At 42.1% G+C, this 18,921-nt stretch overlaps 2 protein-coding genes across 2 annotated transcripts; both read left to right on the plus strand.

Moving 5' to 3' along the window:
• The first annotated feature begins 439 nt into the window (after window positions 1–439).
• Window positions 440–6,001, plus strand: LOC120370240 (protocadherin gamma-B1-like). Its single transcript, XM_039484619.1, has 2 exons — window positions 440–2,875; window positions 5,921–6,001. The coding sequence occupies exons 1-2, from the start codon at window positions 440–442 to the stop codon at window positions 5,999–6,001; spliced, it is 2,517 nt and encodes an 838-aa protein (XP_039340553.1).
• Window positions 6,002–8,506: 2,505 nt separating this feature from the next.
• Window positions 8,507–18,766, plus strand: LOC120370241. Its single transcript, XM_039484620.1, has 3 exons — window positions 8,507–10,927; window positions 15,362–18,103; window positions 18,671–18,766. Exons 1-3 carry the CDS (start codon window positions 8,507–8,509, stop codon window positions 18,764–18,766), a joined length of 5,259 nt encoding a protein of 1,752 aa, XP_039340554.1.
• The last annotated feature ends 155 nt before the right edge of the window (window positions 18,767–18,921 follow it).

An 18,921-nucleotide genomic window follows, 5' to 3' on the forward strand; every position in this document is an offset into this window, starting at 1 on the left:
GTCATGTTTAGTCAGAGATATGATTTTGAATAGTAAATAATTATAGAATGGTGTTTAGGTTTTGGTACCGAAATGCATATTTTATTTTATTTTATTTGCTATTTTTTAAAATAAGTGTACACAAAAGAGAATGAGTTTCAGTTTATTAATTCTGCACGCTGCAGTTACTCGGCAAAGACTCAGCGTGTCGCCGTTGGCCGACGCGCAGAGGCGGCTGCAGATCCATTGGAGCCCCCTGCAATGCTACGAAAATAACAGAAACAGCAGCAAGACGTTCCTGCCCTGTCGCTGATAAAATACGTCATTATTCAGGATTATTGGAGACAATTGGGTGGCAGTTGTGATTTTATGTTTGTCATTTCTGCGGATTCTTTGAGCCGAACGAGAAATTAACATACCAGAACTGTCCAGAATAAAACAAACTGCACATTCAGTAAAGATGGGCGAGGAAACCAGACACAGAGAGCCGGACTGGGCAGTCAGACAGCAAGTGCTGTTCTTTCCGTTCTTATTCTCTTTGTTCGGCCGGGCCGTCTCGGAGCAGATTCGTTATTCGATTCCTGAAGAAATGGCCAAAGGTTCCCTTGTGGGGAATCTCGTCAAGGATTTGAGACTGAATGTGAGAGAACTGCCTCAGCGAAAGCTTAGTGTTGTCTCTGGTTTTGAAAAGCAATACTTCGCTACTAACACAGAAAATGGAAATCTGATTGTAAATGAAAGGATAGATCGAGAGGGAATATGCGGGGAAGCATCTCTTTGTGTCCTCAGTTTTCAGTCGGTTGTGCAAAATCCTTTTAATGTTTTTCACGTGAATGTTGAGGTGCAGGACATTAATGACAATGCACCGCGGTTCAATACTGAATATATTGAATTAGAAATTATTGAATCCACACTGCCGGGTGCGCGATTTCCACTAGGAACGGGAAGAGATCCAGATGTCGGCACTAATTCACTACAAAATTACCAGCTCAGCCTCAATCGGTATTTTACCCTGGCGGTGAAAGAAAGCCCGGATGGCAGTAAACAGGCAGAGCTGTTACTGGAGAAACCTTTGGACCGGGAAAAGCAGAGATACCACCACTTAGTCCTGACGGCTATGGATGGCGGAGATCCAGTCAGAACCGGTACAGCTCAGGTTAGAGTTAATGTCACTGACGCCAATGACAATCCCCCAGTGTTCACTGAAGAGATCTACAAAGTCAGCCTGAGGGAAAACCTACCAAACGGCTCCTTAGTGCTTCAGGTGAGAGCTACTGATGCCGACGAGGGTTTAAATGCAGAAATCATGTACTCTTTCAGCAACATCCCTGACAATGCTCGCAAATTATTCAGTCTGGATCCCCGAACAGGTGAGATTACAGTGACGGGTCCTTTGGATTTCGAAGAGGTGAAATTTTATCAGGCGAACGTGGAAGCAAAGGATGGTGGAGGTCTGACAGCTCATTCTAAAGTGCAAATACAGATCCTTGACGAGAACGATAACGCCCCTGTGATTGACTTCACAATAATCTCCAATCCGGTTCCCGAAGACTCTGCACCCGGGACTGTCCTAGCTCTCCTTAATGTCCGTGACCGAGATTCCGGAAAAAACGAAGAGGTTACCTGTGGTGTGGAAGGTAATGTACCTGTAATACTAACATTTTCTTCTAGTAATTCTTATAAACTCGTAACGGAAAATATTCTGGACAGAGAGACAATCTCTGATTATTCTATCACAATCACAGCCACAGACAAAGGCTCTCTCCCTCTCACCACCCAGAAAACCATCCTGTTGCAGATCTCGGATATCAATGACAACGCCCCTGTCTTTCAGAAACCTTCCTACACCGCCTATGTGCCAGAGAACAATCCCTCGGGGGCCTCTATTTTCAGTGTAAAAGCCTCAGATCGGGATTTGGACCTGAACGCTCGAGTCACTTACTCCATCCTGAGCAGCAACCTCCAGGAGGTGCCTCTCTCCTCCTACATCTCCATTAACTCCCAGACCGGAGCTATCTATGCCCAGCGCTCCTTCGACTACGAGCAATTCCGGGAGTTGGAAGTGCAAGTGAAGGCCCAAGATGGCGGGTCCCCGCCTCTCAGCAGCAATGTCACCCTCAGGGTGTTTATTCTGGATCAGAATGATAACGCCCCTCGCATCCTGTACCCTTCCCTGGCAGCCGATGGCTCCGCCTTGTTCGAGATGGTCCCTCGCTCGGCCGAGGCAGGTTATCTGGTGACTAAGGTGGTGGCGGTGGATGCTGACTCAGGACACAATGCCTGGCTCTCCTACCATCTGCTCCAGGCCACGGAACCGACGCTGTTCAGCATGGGGCTGCACACCGGGGAGATCCGGACAGCCCGCGCCTTTGCGGACAGAGATGCTGTGAAGCACAGGTTGGTCACCCTGGTGAAGGATAATGGACAGCCGCCTCTGTCAGCCACAGTGACTCTCAACCTGGTGTTTGCTGAGAACTTCCAAGAGGCTCTTCCGGAAATGAGCGACCAATCGGGTGACTCGGCACCTCAGTCTGATTTACAGTTTTACTTGGTGCTGGCTTTAGTCTTGATCTCATTTTTGTTCCTTTTAACAATTGTAGCAGTTCTTATGATGAAATTTCGAAGATCAATGAATCCCACCGTTCTCCAGTGTTTCTCTCCTAGTTTGTACTCCAAATCCAGTGCCAGATGCCCACCAAACTATGGCGACGGGACTTTACCATATTCTTATAACCGATGTTTAGCCGTAAACTCCGGAAAAAACTATCTTAAATTTCTAAAACCAAATGACCAAACTGTGATAGCACAGAATATCCTTTCGAGTGACAACTCAGGAATACTATTTTTGAGCAATGACTGCAGCGAACCCAAATCTGAGATCAGTGCTCCTGATAAGGTGAGTTTTGCATTAGATGCCTGTTTGTTATTTGGAGTATGAAATTACTGTAAACTAAAACTAGATTTTTTTCTTTTAAAATGAACACCGTGATTAAATGGGGAATATAACAATACTCCTAGGAAAAGAACGTTTAATATATTTATTATTTCTCTTATTTAACAAGTATTATTGCAGAGAGGATTTGTGAATTACTGGTTAAATATGCAAGTTAAAATTCTTATGAAATTATGGTTATATTAAAATACCCAGAAAATAGGTTTCCGACACCCATTTTTGTCTGTGCTTTGGCGTATAACTCCAAACCGTTATCGGTGATCTCTACGGTAGTCCTTTAAACTTACTGTTAATGAATTAATTACTTTCAGTGTAGTTGGGAGCTTTTATCTGCGTTGTTATTTTAGGAGTTAGTCGAGTGAGGTCATTTTGACAAGAAGAGTTTTAGTTTTTCTTCGGTTTCTTAACCTCTTCCTTCTTTCATAGTATCTGTATAGGGTGTTATTTCACTCAAGGAAACTCTGAGTTGTTTGTATAACCGGTTGCTTTTTCTTGCTATTTTTAATGTAGCGGAGAGAGCTCTTTGGGGTAGGGATCTTCTCGATCGGTATGTTTGCATAGTGATCAGCCCCAATGGGGCCCTGACCCTGAATGAAGCCACTAAGCTACTGCTATTACGTATATTTTGCAGTATGATTTTTGATGGAATTACGTTTTTACTTATTTCTTACTTAAGAAATAAGATATCGTTTACAAATGTTATTGAAGATTCATTTAGGATACGATGTCGCACTGCTAACGTGCATATGGAGGAATTTATGTGTTTTAGAGTGTACTTGATGTTTACTTTCAGATGTATAGAACTGAATATAATGCTGTGACACTGGATCCCTTAAAGATTGACTGGTTGATGCATTGGGTCTTGAGTCCACTCTTCTGCCAGTTTTAAATAAGGTCTTTTAGATGGTCATGAGTCCGCTATGTATATAATCCATCTCCTGTTAATTTGTTACTTCTTTGCACTATTGTTGTTAAAAGGCAAACACAGGTTCAGGAACACTTTTCATAAAGCGATCACTCCAAAGTTGATCTTTCAATACTTATCCTCAAAGGAAACCTGCACAACACCTCTCAGTTTCCTACTGGACTGTAGCCATACTTCCTTTCTAGCCACACCTGCTGCAATAGAATCACCATTCCAGAGTTGTCAGGATACATAACCACTGCAGAAACAGGTTTATCTATGTAATCTTAAGAGACAGGGTGCATAATATCAGCATTTGTACATATTTACGTCCGCTATAATAACCTTTGATTTTCCTACACTTCAGAATTACCTCCCTTCTTATGTGTTGTCATCTAATCTGAGATTCTGAACTGCATCCCCATTTACTAGTATCACTTTGTCTCCGGGAAGGATTTATACAAGATGGCAGCATTTAGGGAAGTGGTCGGATGATGTCATGTGTGGTACCAAAAGCTCATTCTGATACATTTTATTTGCACATGCAGGAACCAGTCCAGTGTTTGCAGGGCAAGTACAGTTTTGGCAGGAATTCTGTGATCAGTAGATATCCTATTTCTTTCTTCAAAATTAATCATGGTATTGTCTCCTGTGGTTCTTCCTAGTCATTGTGCCTCTGTGTAGCTGCTACTGATATTCCATAAGCTGGTGTTCGTTACTTTCCTTTGTTGCTGTAACTCTAGTTGCCACAGAGTTGTACATGGTGGGATTTAACTCTCTCACATCTGTTTCATTCAGAGGTAACTAGATAGAACATAGGGCAAAGGAGTATGCTTTCTGGCCACATACCCTTTTCCCGGAGCCATTCTAACTTTTGCTGTGCCATGGAGTTCAGCAGGTATGGAGCAATACTCTGTACCCATGGAATTAAGGGGAAATATTCCAAAGTGTCAGATTTTTGTTTTGTTTTTTTTCTTTTCTTTTGTTATTTGAGAAGATTTGCCTCAGAATCAGATTTTGCACCATTTCTTGTCATTCGGGCACGCTGGGGATGGAGTAATAATCTCCATTGTATACAAACTAAGCATTCTGAAGCAATTCACCAGACTTCAGAGATTTCAGAGAAAAACTTTCTTTCCATTTGTAGACTGATACGACATTAGGGCAAGTCGTTACCTCTTCAAAAATGATTGTACATCAGAAGTATGGTTCCAGTTTACATCATGATGTATTATATATTATATAAATACCTTTAACAAAATCACTATTTATCCTGTAGGAAATATTTTCCATTTCTATCTTTACAAATGATAAAAGGTATCGTTTATTCTCACATACAGATGAAAGTTAGGATTTATTAGAAAGTGGGTGGATATACATCACGCTCAAACTTGGTATTATTCAGCGTTGAAAATAACTTGTTTGTGTTTTTCTTTTCAATAAAAAGAGCTGTATCTCTCAAGGAGGAATAGAAAAAATATTTTGCGTGCTGAATTTCGAGTGAGCATTCAGAAAGATTTTCTATTATTTTGTATTCTTTCCTAATTCTCTAAGAGGAATAATTTTGTTTCACTAAAAAATCAGAGATTCTAAACTTCATGCTGAAATCATGAAAATATTTTTCCTTCATTTACATTACGATATGTTCTACATTTCAAACATAATTATTTAATCTTGATTGCAGTGCATGTGTCAGTGGGCATTTGGGTATACAACTAAGGCATACAGAGTGAGAGGAAAATTATTAGCACATGTAGAAAGCCCCAAAATCTTTCGCAATTACTCCGAGTATGTGTAGTTATTGGTTGACACTGAATGCTTTATCAGAGAAAGAAAGGCAAAAAGAGATTCATCATCCTTTCCTACGCAAGTAGCTAAATAGACGTACAACTTCAATGGAAGAACTGAACCCATAATTTCTTTAAATTAAGTGTTTGCGATTTCTGAATAATTCCTATGCACAGAGCTCTATATAAAGCAAATGTAAAGAAAAATTGAGTAGGAATATCTGGGAGTTCCATGGGAGCTGGGAATGGTATTTCCACTATTCTGTTCCTGGAGAAACACCCTTCTCTCTTTTGTAGAAAATATTGCAAAGAACCTGGCCGAGGATAAATGGGAATTATGAATCCCAGGGATCGTGTTTTCTCCAGACAGCAAAGTAGATATTTTCTTTTGGTCATATAAGTATCACAGGAGGAGTAGATCGAGAGCAGTGCTGTGGCAGAATACCGAAGCGCCTGTTCAGTTGTGAAGTGCTTGTGCAGAATAAAATGAAACTTTATGCACTTGGAGTTGCTATAACATGTTAATGACAGTTCTCCCATCTACTATATAATTTTAAAATAAAAACAAAATTACAGCCCAGGAGTACGGTTTATTCTGTTGGGCTGGTAGGAGTTAACGCTCTTACCTTCAGCATTTAACGTTTCACTTCAGGTGTGAAAAACAGAGCAGATCATGCAAAATATTCAGAAATGGTACTTGAATAAAGTCCGGTTAGAGGAAAAATAGCGTATTCTCAAAGTATTCTTCTAGTCAGGCCTGGCTCGGCAAATATCCGTCTTACTTTGCAGGAAGCAAAGGATCCCTTTTAAAAATAAATATTTCTACAAAATTAATTCTTGTGAAAATGAGCGCAATGAGTCCCTGCTGGTCAGAGCAAGCAACGCTTATATGGATGAACATTACATAGAGATATCATATTCATACAGTAACTCACCAAGGCTTCATAAATCTTCCATATGAAAACAAGAAGGGAAGAAATATGAGATACAGGGAATCTGTATTTTTGGGAATCCAAATTACATGAAATGGAAATGCAACCCAGAGAGAATTATCTGCTCTGGGCAAGGTGGCTGAAGAACAAAATAACGGTCATATCGTTGCGATCACGTTTCTCTTGTTCCATCGCCGACGATTCTTATTTGGCGACAGTAATCCCTCTGTCAGGGCCGCCCAGAGGATTCAGGGGGCCTGGGGCAAAGCGGGGGAGCTGCGGTGCTTGTACTCACCCGGCAGCGGTCCGGGTCTTCGGCGGCGGGGGGCCCTTCAGTCACTCAGCTTCTTCGGCAGCACTGAAGGGCCCCTGCCGCCGAAATGCCACCGAAGACCCGGACTGTCCCCGGGCCAGGGCTCGCTGGGCCCCTGCGGGGCCCGGGCCTGGGGCAAATTGCCCCACTTGCCCGCCGCCCCCTCTGGGCGGCCCTGCCCTGAATAGGGAGCAGGTCCCGGATTATAATGTAACTATCACAAACGTACACTTGAAATGAGTTGATAGAAATAAACCTGACCTGTACTAATTTTATATATGTAAAATTAATTAAAAATGATCATCTAAGCTATCAAATAATATATTTATAAAACTAAAAAAATGTGTAAGGCAAAGGCACTTTAAAAAAAGGATAATTGGAAAAAATGATTTAACATGTTTATGTCCAAAATAGCAATTCTGTAACAACCCACATAACTTTAAATTATTGTTGTCTAATATCCACTGTGTCTCCAATCCTCTGTGGAGATGAAAGCATACGTCTACATTTGCAGACAAACATCTAAAATGTATTTAATATAACTTTATATGATTAAACTTCGAAATAATATTTTATAAACAGAATTGTATATATACTTTGCTCATAAAACAATATTTCCCTTTAAGGGAAAATAAATGTTACTCCCTTTCCACAATCTCCCACGGAAATTAATTCCTCAGATTGTTGGTTGGTAGATTGGTTTTCATTAGTACTGTAGAAGAAACACAATGCTGTGGTTAAGGCGGCATTATGATAATTTATTGCCACGTAGAAAGGGGCAGCAGAAATTCTGAGCCTATATCTGATCTCGTTTACTACATCAGCAGTCAATGGAGTAACATGAGTATAAAGCTGCCTTAAATTAAATCAGAATGAAATCTCAGTTTTCATTGACAACGATTTTTTTTATGTTCTGGACTGTTTACACAAACTACATTTAGAAAAATGGGAATATGTTTTGAAATGTTAGACATTTCTGGAGTCCAAAAACACACGCGCGCGCGCACACACACGCGCACACACACTTACTTTTTTTTTCAGATGGAGACTTTTGAGTCAATTATTGAATCGGGAAAATTAAAATAATTACCTCGGCTTGTATGTTTTCCATCTTCTGCTTTCAAACAATAATCGAATAATAAAAGTGTAGGGCTGAAAGGTACCTCGCGGGGTCATCTAGTCTAGCCCCCTGAGCTGAGGGTTTTCACTTTTCGCAGTTCACTTTTCGGAACCTCTCAAGTCTATCACTTGGAGCTCCCGAGTATGATACCTTTAAAACTGTAATGCAAATTAAGACACACAGTGAGACAAAGATTAAATTAGCACACAAATAGATATCCAGTTAATGTAGCATCTGAGTTGGTGCAATTACTGGTTGAGACTCTGAGTGCCGCTGTTAGCCCAATAAGACAGAGAACTGGAAAGAGAGATCCAGCCAGCCCAGCCCCGCTGTTACAAAGCACAGCACTGGAGATCAGATCCGCACTGATTGCGTTTGCGTGGAAAAGAGGAAGATAGGTGAGTGCTTCTAGTTCTTCGCTGATTTGGACTTTATGCTTGTAGCTTCCGAACCATCTCTATATATGTGGGGAAATATATATAATCAATAGGATCGGAAAATATTCCGGTGCTTTGGGAATGGCGGATAAAGAAAGGAGCTGGGATTGCAAAATAAGACTCCCGCTTTTCTTGATAATTGTGACAGTCTGGGGTACAATTTCTGGACAGATTCGTTATTCAGTTCCTGAAGAAATGCAGAAAGGCTCTTTCGTGGGGGATACAGCAAAGGATCTGGGACTGGATATAAAGGAGCTCTCAGACCGCGGAGTCAGGATAATTTCCAGAGGTATGAAGCAATATTTTGCTCTCAGTTTGAACAGTGGACATTTATATATTAACGAAAGAATAGACAGAGAACAGATCTGTGGCCGGCTAGAGAATTGTTTATTAAATTTTGAGATTCTTGTTCAGGACAAAGTGAAGCTTTTTGCGGTTGAAGTCGAAATAACGGATATTAATGATAATGCGCCGAGTTTCCCAGTGGAGGAAGTGGAGTTAAAAATAACTGAAACCACGGGAAAGGGGGAGCATTTTCTTTTGCCGGAGGCTCGAGATCCAGATAAGGGACTCAATTCCCTCCAAAGCTACCAAATTAGTAAAAATAAATACTTCTCTCTGGATGTGCAAACGGGAGTTGATGGTGGGAAGTACGCAGAGCTGGTTCTTGAAAAATTATTGGACAGGGAAGAAGAGAAAATTCACCAGTTAATCCTTACAGCTTCAGACGGCGGAGATCCAGTCAAATCTGGCACTGTGAAAATCAGAGTTATTGTTATGGATGTAAATGACAATGCGCCAGTTTTCAGCCAGTCTGTCTATAAAGTGGCTATTACGGAAAATGTCCCTGTCGGTTTCTTGGTGCTTACAGTAAACGCCACTGACCAAGATGAAGGAATTAATTCAGAGGTAACATACTCATTTAGAAAAATAGAAGACAAAGCTGCCCATATATTCCAGTTGGATTCTGGGACGGGAGAAATATCAGTTGTAGGGAATCTGGACTTCGAGGACTCTGAAATACATGAAATGGAAGTACAAGCTCAGGACGGGAGTGGATTATCGTCTCGAGCCAAAATCTTGTTAAGAGTCATTGATGCAAATGATAATGCCCCGCAGATTACTGTAACATCTCTTCGCAGAGGAATCATTGAGGACTCCCTTCCTGAAACTGTAATTGCTCTTATAAATGTACAAGACCGAGATTCCGGAGTCAATGGTGAGATCACGTGCACTATCCCAGATAATCTCCCATTTCGATTACAGAAGTCATTTGATAATTATTACAGTTTGGAGACTACCAGCGCCCCGGATAGGGAGCAGATCTCGGATTACAATATAACTATCACAGCCACCGATCAAGGCACTCCTCCCATCGCTACAACCACCTTCCTCCTACTGAAGATATTAGACAGAAACGACAACCCGCCCATTTTCAGCCAAACAACCTACGCCTCTTACATCCTGGAAAATAATCCAAAAGGTGCTTCCATAATCGTGGTAAAGGCAAATGACCCCGACCTGGGGGAGAATGCCAAAGTCACTTACTCTGTTACCGAAGGTCAGATCCGGGAAGCTCCGCTCTCTTCCTACATCTCTATTAACTCCGAGACCGGGGCTCTCTACGCTCTGCGCTCCTTCGATTACGAACAGTTCCGGGAGATTCGGTTCCAAGTGCAGGCTCAGGATGGGGGTTCCCCACCTCTCAGCAGTAATGTCTCCGTCACTCTCTTTATACTGGACCAGAATGACAACAGCCCGCACATCTTACACCCCTCCTTTCCCACCGATGGCTCCACGGGAGTGGAGTTGGCCCCTCGCTCCTCCGAGCCGGATTACCTGGTCACTAAGGTGGTGGCGGTGGATGCAGACTCCGGGCAGAACGCCTGGCTCTCCTACCAGCTGCTGAAGGCTACAGAGCCGGGCCTCTTCTCTGTGGGACTCCACAGCGGCGAGATCAGGACGGCGCGCTACTTTCTCGACAAAGATGCGCTCAAGCAAAGTCTGGTGGTTTTAGTGAAGGACAACGGGCAGCCTCCTCTCTCTGCCACGGCCACTGTGACGGTGGTGGTGGCTGACAGCATCCCCGAAATCCTCTCTGATTTAAGCAGCCTCTCAGCGCCTGCAGACTCCCAGTCCAGCCTCACCTTGTATTTGGTGATCGCTGTGGCTTCCGTTTCTTGCTTGTTCTTTACCTTTATCATAGTGTTAGTGGCCCTGAGGCTCCGCCGGTGGAGAAACTCGCAGCTGTTTGACTCCTCGAGTGTGACGTTCAGTGGAGTTCCCGTCTCGCAGTTTGTGGGACTCGATGGAGTCAGAGCTTTTCTTCGCTCCTACTCACATGAGGTTTCTCTAACCACGGACTCCAGAAAAAGTCAGTGGAAATTTCCTAGTGGAAGTTGTTCAAATACTCTGATAGATCAGCATCCTTCTGAGAAATCAGGGCCTCTTTTAATTGCAGATGATTCAAATATTAATAAAGAAGGTCAAGTCGTCAGCCAGGTAGGTTTCATGGTTTTGTTTTGAATTTGATTTCCGTTGAAATCTTAGCTTCCAATGTACTAAAAAAACCTACGTGTTTATGTGTGTAAATCTCAAGTGTGATTCTGTGAGTGTGCTTCCCAAAATACTGGCTGGCATTCTAGGAAGTTGTGTCAAGCATTAATTTTTAGATTAAAAAATGTAATCGGACATAAATCATATTTTTAACTGAACAATCTTTCTCAATCTCTCTCTACTCCTTAAAAAAATCAGTCAATCAAATAGTTATTAATAATAACCAATAATAATAATATTAATTAATTTCCTTAGAATTAGTCTGCTCTTGACATCCTATTGTATGCATTTCCTTCCTTCCTCCTCATCATTTTCCTGTTATTGTGGGTATGCATTTGCAAAAATTTTTGCTTTACACCATAATCTAGGGCCCCATTTCGGGAGAGAATTTAATCACGTGTTTAAACACATTCCTAAATCCCATCAGTATAAAATTAACAGGTGCTTTCCTGAATTCTGGAATAGAAAAGTAAAATTAAGTGTGTTTCTGATCTCTCCTTTTGGTATCTTGTATAGTAGTCTCTTACCTAGCACAGAAATTGCTTTGCCTCTAACTTCTGGAAAGTTCTCCCTAATTATCCTTTGGGTCATAGATGAAGAGATGGGCTCTGATGTAAGGCTGTGAGGTGACTCAGAAAGGTATGTGTCATAGGTCTCACCCCCACTTAGAGCTGTTGGGTTCCAATGTGGGGACCTGCCTTGGTTTCCCTCTAAACTAAAATCCTAGTTTAGATCTAGTAAAAGCTGCCACCACTCAATCAAGTATGTGGATTGAGACACAGTCCTTCCCCAAAATCCTAGGGGATTCCAAGAGCCCCAAATCCATGGAGTTCTTACACCCAGGAGAAATAAACCATTCCCCCCTGCTTCCTCCCCCCTCCCTTTTCCTAGGAGAGACACCGGGATTTAACTACAGAGGGATACCTCCCCCTCCCCTTTCCCTGAGAATCCACCCAAAGAAAGATCAACCAAGTCCTTAATAGAAAAGAATTTATTAAAGAATAAAAAGAAAAGTCACTGTCTCTGTAACCAAATGGAACAATACAGGGTCTAAACTTATTAATCTCTGGAGAGAATTCCCCCTCCCCCCTTTCTCAGTAAAAGCAATATCAGCAAACAGGAATAAATAATTTCCTTTAGCAAACACACAATTGCAAATATAGAAAGCAACTCAAAAGACTAATCCACCTTTCTAATTAATACTCACTATTAAACAGTAGAAACTACTCCAGGAGAGCTTGGAGACATGACTGACCTCTCTTAGATCCAAAGAGAGCTCTGAGCAAACAAAGAACACAGACAAAGGCTTCCCTCCACAGAGATTTGAAATTATTCTGTTTCTTGATTGGTTCTTTGGTCAGGTGTTTCTCAGGTTACTGAGCTTGTTAACCCTTTTCAGGGAAAAGAGACCTTAACCCTGATCTGTTTATTTATGACAGTATGTAAACATATGCCTACTTTTTAGTATGTTCAGATGCTTCAAGTAGGCACCCTTAGGTATGGTGCTGAATTTGGGCCTGAGAGTATTCTAGATTAGGGGCTAAATTCACAAAATGATTTAGGCATCTTACATCCACTCTAGTTGCCTACATCCCAGAATCAGGTCACACTGGGATTCACAAAGCCCCCACTCAACTTCCCCCGAACCTTGTAGGTGCTTAACATTGTTGGGTATCTAAATGTTTTCAGTAAAATCTCCCCAGGTGCTTCTAACTTCTAACTATGTGCACTTCAGCCCCACAAGAGATGTCTGGGCGCCTAAGCCTCAGAGCACTGGGAAAAGATAGGCATTCTTCTGCTTAACTTGCCTGCAGTGTGCAATTCGGTAGGCAGGCTCCTAGAGCACTTACCAGACCAGGGTCTCATGGAAAAGCTTACACACACAGGGGGAAGACTTCTCTGAATGGTTTAAGCCCAGTAGTTGCAGTACTCACCTAGGATGGAGGAAATCCCTGGTTCAAGTTCCCCCTCTGGCTGATAGGGAGGAAAGATTTGTATATGTCTGTGCTACCTCTGTGTTGAGTGCCTTAGCCACTGGGCTGTAGGTCATTCTGATTTGGGGCTCCTTCAGTCTCCCTTGTTGGATCTTTTCCACTGTGGATTAAATAATGAAAGAATTGCTGGGCTAGAGCAAGCATGCAAATGGGGCCGTAGCCTGATGGTTAAAGCACTCATCTGTGAAGAGGAAGACCCAGGAGCTAGTCCCCTTACTCCGATGACTTTTTTAAATTATTTACCCACAGTGGCACAACTTCACCAGGAGAGACTGAGGGAGACCCACCTCTGAATGTCCTATAGCTCAGTGGCTAGGGCACTTACCTGAAAGATAATAGATCTCAATTCAACCCCTCTGCTGGAAGGAGACCTTGACCTGGGTATCTCCAATATCCCAGCTGACTACCCTAATCACTGGGATAGAAGTTGTGAGAGATGTTCAGGTTCTTCTCCTCATTCCCACTTCCTTTCCACACAGGTTCTTACTGTGGTAAAGGCCCCTAACTCCAGAGGATTTGCAGCTAAGAATCCCAAGCAGAGGGAGGAAGCAGGGATTTAGGGCCTATCTCCTCCTCTTGGCATCCCCTATTGGCTATTTTAGGCTAGGAGCCACCTGCATGCTGACTTTTATGACTCCCATTCTGAGGTGCCTATCTCTCACCATTCATTGTAGAGGGAGTTAGGCATCAAACTCAGACTTCCTGAATCCCAGTGATTTTCTAGGTACCTAAAAGTTAGGTGTGCTAATGCTCAGTTGTCTATGCTTAAATTGTAAGAACTCCATGGAACTGACTCTCTTTTATTTGCTCTGTAAAATGCATGCCACTCTTTACTACCACTGCTATTGTTACTTCCAATACGTAGGATAATATTGATGGTGTGCCTTACACTTTGCAAACACAGGCACAAGATAGAAGTAATTGAGTGTGTTGGAGAAAAATGAATCCTCACTCTGAGTTTGAAGCAACAAGCCAGAGGCAGCTTTATTTTCAAGCAATTGCAAATGCAGGGGAGAGTACACAGGGGCAGGTCTCCCTTAGATAAACAATTAAGCAAGCTTTTATACCTTTCCTTACCTACAATAATGAGCAACAGCTGCATTTTGTTATACATATTTCTTCCAGATATCTCACTTTTCTCATTAATTTCTGCTACAGTCTACATTCCATTCTTATCTAATGCAAGATCAAAACAGTATCTCTTACTGTCTGTTCCCATTTGCTTTCTCCCTTACCTGCCTAGGCCCTACTTTCAAGTCTTCTGTTATTAGAGTCAGTGTCAGCCAGACTTTGTTAGCTTGACTCTTGCTCTATTCCTAGAGACAAAACTAAGATCTCTATGTCCAATTCCCTTTATCTCTTTCTCCATTTCCACAAGTGGAAAGACAGAAAATTTGCAAGCGATTTTGGAAGAGTCCCAAGTGGAGACAATTTTTAGCCCAGATCTGCAAGACTATTGGCAGTTTTAGGATGAATGTGATTTTCCTACTGTTTAATCCTGAGACTTTGAAATTGTTGTGAATTATACCTGAATTTTAAGAAAATATTTTAAATTGTGCATAGGAACTAAAAAGGATGGGAATTAGCTTGGTGTAAATCTTCAGTCTTTACTTTTTATCAAAAATGATATCCTATTTTTATTTATACATTAAAGATTGCATTATATTTTTCTTCATTGGGTACATTTAAGATTATGCCTTTCTTTCTGTTAGAGAGACAAGGTAGGTGAGGTAATATCTTTCATTAGACCAAAGAAGAGCTCTGTGTAAGTTGGAATGTTTGCCTCTCTTATCAACAGAAGTTGGTTCAATAAAAGATATTACCTCACTCACTTTGTCTCTCTAATATCCTGGGACCAACAGGGCTAGGACAACCTTTACTTTGTGTTAGTAAATTGCAATTGGTTTCAATCTTACTCATGGGAAAGGATGTACAAAAAAGTGGTACCGTAATAGGACTAATTACACTTTCCCCGTGTGCCTCATTATACTGATGTTAATAAAAGAAGCTCTGTCACACCTAGGATCTGGAAGAATGGAGAATGGATAGGGGCTATGGTCTGATCTGATAAAGATGTCTCTCTCTGTCTCTCTCTTTTTCTCTCGCATTTCTTTACCTAACACTTTCCCACAGAATTCTAGAATACATAAATAACTATAGGATAAGGGACACAGTAACATAGATAAACCTCAAATTAAACACGTGAAGTACAAATTTAAGCCACCTATTTACAACATTTATCTGGCTTCCGAATAAGATATTATTTTACCACAGAATGGAAAGATTCATTTGACTAAAGTTTTAAAATATTTTACATTTTAAATGTACATAGAGAAAGACATTTTTCTTCTGTACAATCTATGATATTCACGAACTTTGTTATTAGATCAGTCTAGCTGCAATTCTAAGGCCGAGACTCACAGTGCCGCAGTTGGCCAGAGCCATGACAGAGCTGCTGCTGAAGATCATTTGGAGCTTCTTGCAGTGTGATTGCCAGTCACACAGCGCAGATCGGAGAAGGGACACAATGTTGCTTAACGGAGAAATCACCCCTCTGGAAATTAATATGAAAACAGAAAGAGAATTTGATTTTCAGTACTCCTCATTAACGCGGAATTTTCGTTCTCACGGAAATATACAAAATACAATATTGGATTCTCTTCAGAATACATCCGATTATAAATTCAGCAGAGCTGTGGTGACCAGGATGGAATTACAGTGCAGAGAGAAGCCCTGCGGATTCAGATGGCAAGTACTGTTCCCCTTGTTATTCTTTTTGTTTTGCGGTGCGGTCTCAGAGCAGGTCAATTATTCAATTCTTGAAGAAATGGAAAAGGGGTCTCTTGTGGGGAATCTTGCTAAGGATCTGGGACTGAATATCAAAGAACTGCAACAAAGGAAACTGCGAGTTGTCTCTACGGCAAAAAACCACTATTTTAGAGTCAGTACAGAAAATGGTAATTTATACGTAAACGACAGAATAGACAGAGAGGAAATGTGTGGGAAAAAATTGCTTTGTGTCCTAAATTTAGAAGCCGTGGTTGAAAACCCATTAAATATTTTTCATGTGAATGTCGCAATCAAGGATATAAATGATAATGCACCCGGCTTCGGCAAAAAATCTGTTGACTTAGAAATAAGTGAGTCCACCTTGCCAGGAGCAACATTCCCCCTAGGAAATGCTCTGGATTCGGATGTTGGGAGTAATTCGCTACAGAATTACGAGCTCAGCTCCAACCATTATTTTATCTTGGCAGTGAAAGAGAACAAGGATGGAAATAAATACGCTGAGTTAGATTTGGAGAAACTTTTAGATCGTGAAAAGCAAAGTTCCCACCTCTTGATCCTGACAGCTGTGGATGGGGGAGATCCAGTGAGAACTGGGACGGTTCAGATTAGGATTAATGTTACTGACGCCAATGACAATCCTCCTATATTCACTGAAAAAGTGTACAAAATCCGACTGCGGGAAAATCTACCAAAGGGCTCGTTAGTTCTTCAGGTGAAAGCTACTGATATGGATGAAGGTTTTAATGCACAAATCACATATTCTTTCAGCAACATACCAGACAGTGTTCGTCACTTGTTCTCACTGGATCCCGGAAACGGAAGCATTACAACTACAGGTATTATTGATTATGAAGAGGCAAATAGTTATGTACTTAGTGTGGAAGCCAAAGATGGAGGAGGACTGGCTGGTCATAGCAAAATTGAAGTTGATATTACAGATGAAAATGACAATTCCCCCAAGCTGACACTTACATCTGTGTCCAGTCCCATTCCCGAAGATTCTCTGCCTGGGACAGTGATAGCTCTGATGAATGCATACGATAAGGATGCTGGGGAAAATGGCAAGATCAACTGTCGCATTAAAGAGGAATCGCCTTTTAAAATAATCTCGTCTTCTAAAAATTACTACAAGATCCTCACAGACAGCCCCCTGGACAGGGAAAGGACCCCGGAGTACAATATCACAATCACAGCCACAGACAAAGGCTCTCCCCCGCTCTCCACCCAGAAAACCATCCTGTTGCAGATCTCCGATATCAATGACAACGCCCCTGTCTTTCAGAAACCTTCCTACACCGCCTATGTGCCAGAGAACAATCACTCGGGGGCCTCTATTTTCAGTGTAAAAGCCTCAGACCGGGATCTGGACCGGAACGCTCGAGTCACTTACTCTATCCTCAGCAGCAACCTCCAGGAGGTGCCTCTCTCCTCCTACATCTCCATTAACTCCCAGACCGGAGCTATCTATGCCCAGCGCTCCTTCGACTACGAGCAATTCCGGGAGTTGGAAGTGCAAGTGAAGGCCCAAGACGGCGGATCCCCACCTCTCAGCAGCAATGTCACCGTCAGGGTGTTTATTCTGGATCAGAATGATAACGCCCCTCGCATCCTGTACCCTTCCCTGGCAGCCGATGGCTCCGCCTTGTTTGAGATGGTCCCTCGCTCGGCCGAGGCAGGTTATCTGATGACTAAGGTGGTGGCGGTGGATGCTGACTCAGGGCACAATGCCTGGCTCTCCTACCATCTGCTCCAGGCCACGGAACCGACGCTCTTCAGCATGGGGCTGCACACCGGGGAGATCCGGACAGCCCGCGCCTTTGCGGACAGAGATGCTGTGAAGCACAGGCTGGTCACCCTGGTGAAGGACAACGGGCAGCCACCTCTGTCAGCCACAGTGACTCTCAACCTGGTGTTTGCTGAGAACTTCCAAGAGGCTCTTCCGGAAATGAGCGACCAATCGGGTGACTCGGCATCTCAGTCTGATTTACAGTTTTACTTGGTGTTGGCTTTAGCTTTGATCTCATTTTTATTCCTCCTGACAGTTACACTGGCCATTGTGATGAAATTGCGAACATCAAGGAATATTCCAGTTTTGCAGTGTTTCGGTTCTGATCATTATTCCAAGGCGGGTCCTGGATTCCCACCAAACTACTGCGATGGGACTTTACCATATAGCTATAATCTGTGTTTAGCCGCAGATTCCGAAAGAAATTACTCTAACTTTCTAAATCCCAGTCGTCAGAATAGTGTGAGAGACACCACCCTTTCTGTTGAGAACTCTGTGATGATATTTAAGATAAATAATGATCCAACGTCTGAGAAGGACAACATTCCTCCGGTGAGTTTGTGCAGTTATGTGTTAAAATTTTTGCCACAGTATAATATGGTTAAATTTAAAACAAACACTTTTCTATTTATAAGAACGATTTAGGGAGGAAGTAGGGTAGTGTAAGCTGCTGAAAATACAAGTTAAGACATTTTGTTTTACTTTATCAACTTTTTTCTCATCATCTTTTACATTCATCAACTCTAGAGGTCTTTATGGTACAAAGAGGCACAGAGTTATGTAAATATGGATACGAACAAATAATTCAAAGTAATGGGAAAGACGTTGTGAATTTGTTTCTCATGGGATTGTAATGTCTGTTTGTGGCTGGATATGAGTAGTAGGGTTAGTAAAAAGAGCAAAGGAGTCCTCTCGAAACTTGGTGGCGTGTCTTGTAGGTCGCCCTAGCACACATTAGATCAGACTTTCCAAGGGACTCAAATAATGGCATATCTTTTTCTCTTAATTTTAGTGGGTTTTAGTTAGTAGATTCCCCCCCGCTCAACTTTCTGTGTTCCCAATGTATTTACCGCCTGGATAAAAACTCATTAGCTGTCACATCCATTTTATTGTTCCTAGGGGTGCAAAGGATTTCCATGGCCATTCTGTGAGGACTCTGGCGCAGGAGTTTTCTCCTTCTCTCTGTCAGAGGACTGCTGCTTTCCCACCATTTGAGTGGATTGATTCATTAAGCCAAAGCCATTCACATTTGCTGGAATGAACTACATCCCAGCAGGTTTATGCATACATTTGAAAACACTTTTGATTTCACCAGTGGCATTCCCCCTTGCGAAACCCTCGGTGTGAATTAGATCCTGTGTAGAAGAGAG

This window comes from Mauremys reevesii, linkage group 8 (assembly GCF_016161935.1).
Source record: "Mauremys reevesii isolate NIE-2019 linkage group 8, ASM1616193v1, whole genome shotgun sequence".
In the NCBI taxonomy this organism is placed as follows: domain Eukaryota; kingdom Metazoa; phylum Chordata; order Testudines; family Geoemydidae; genus Mauremys; species Mauremys reevesii.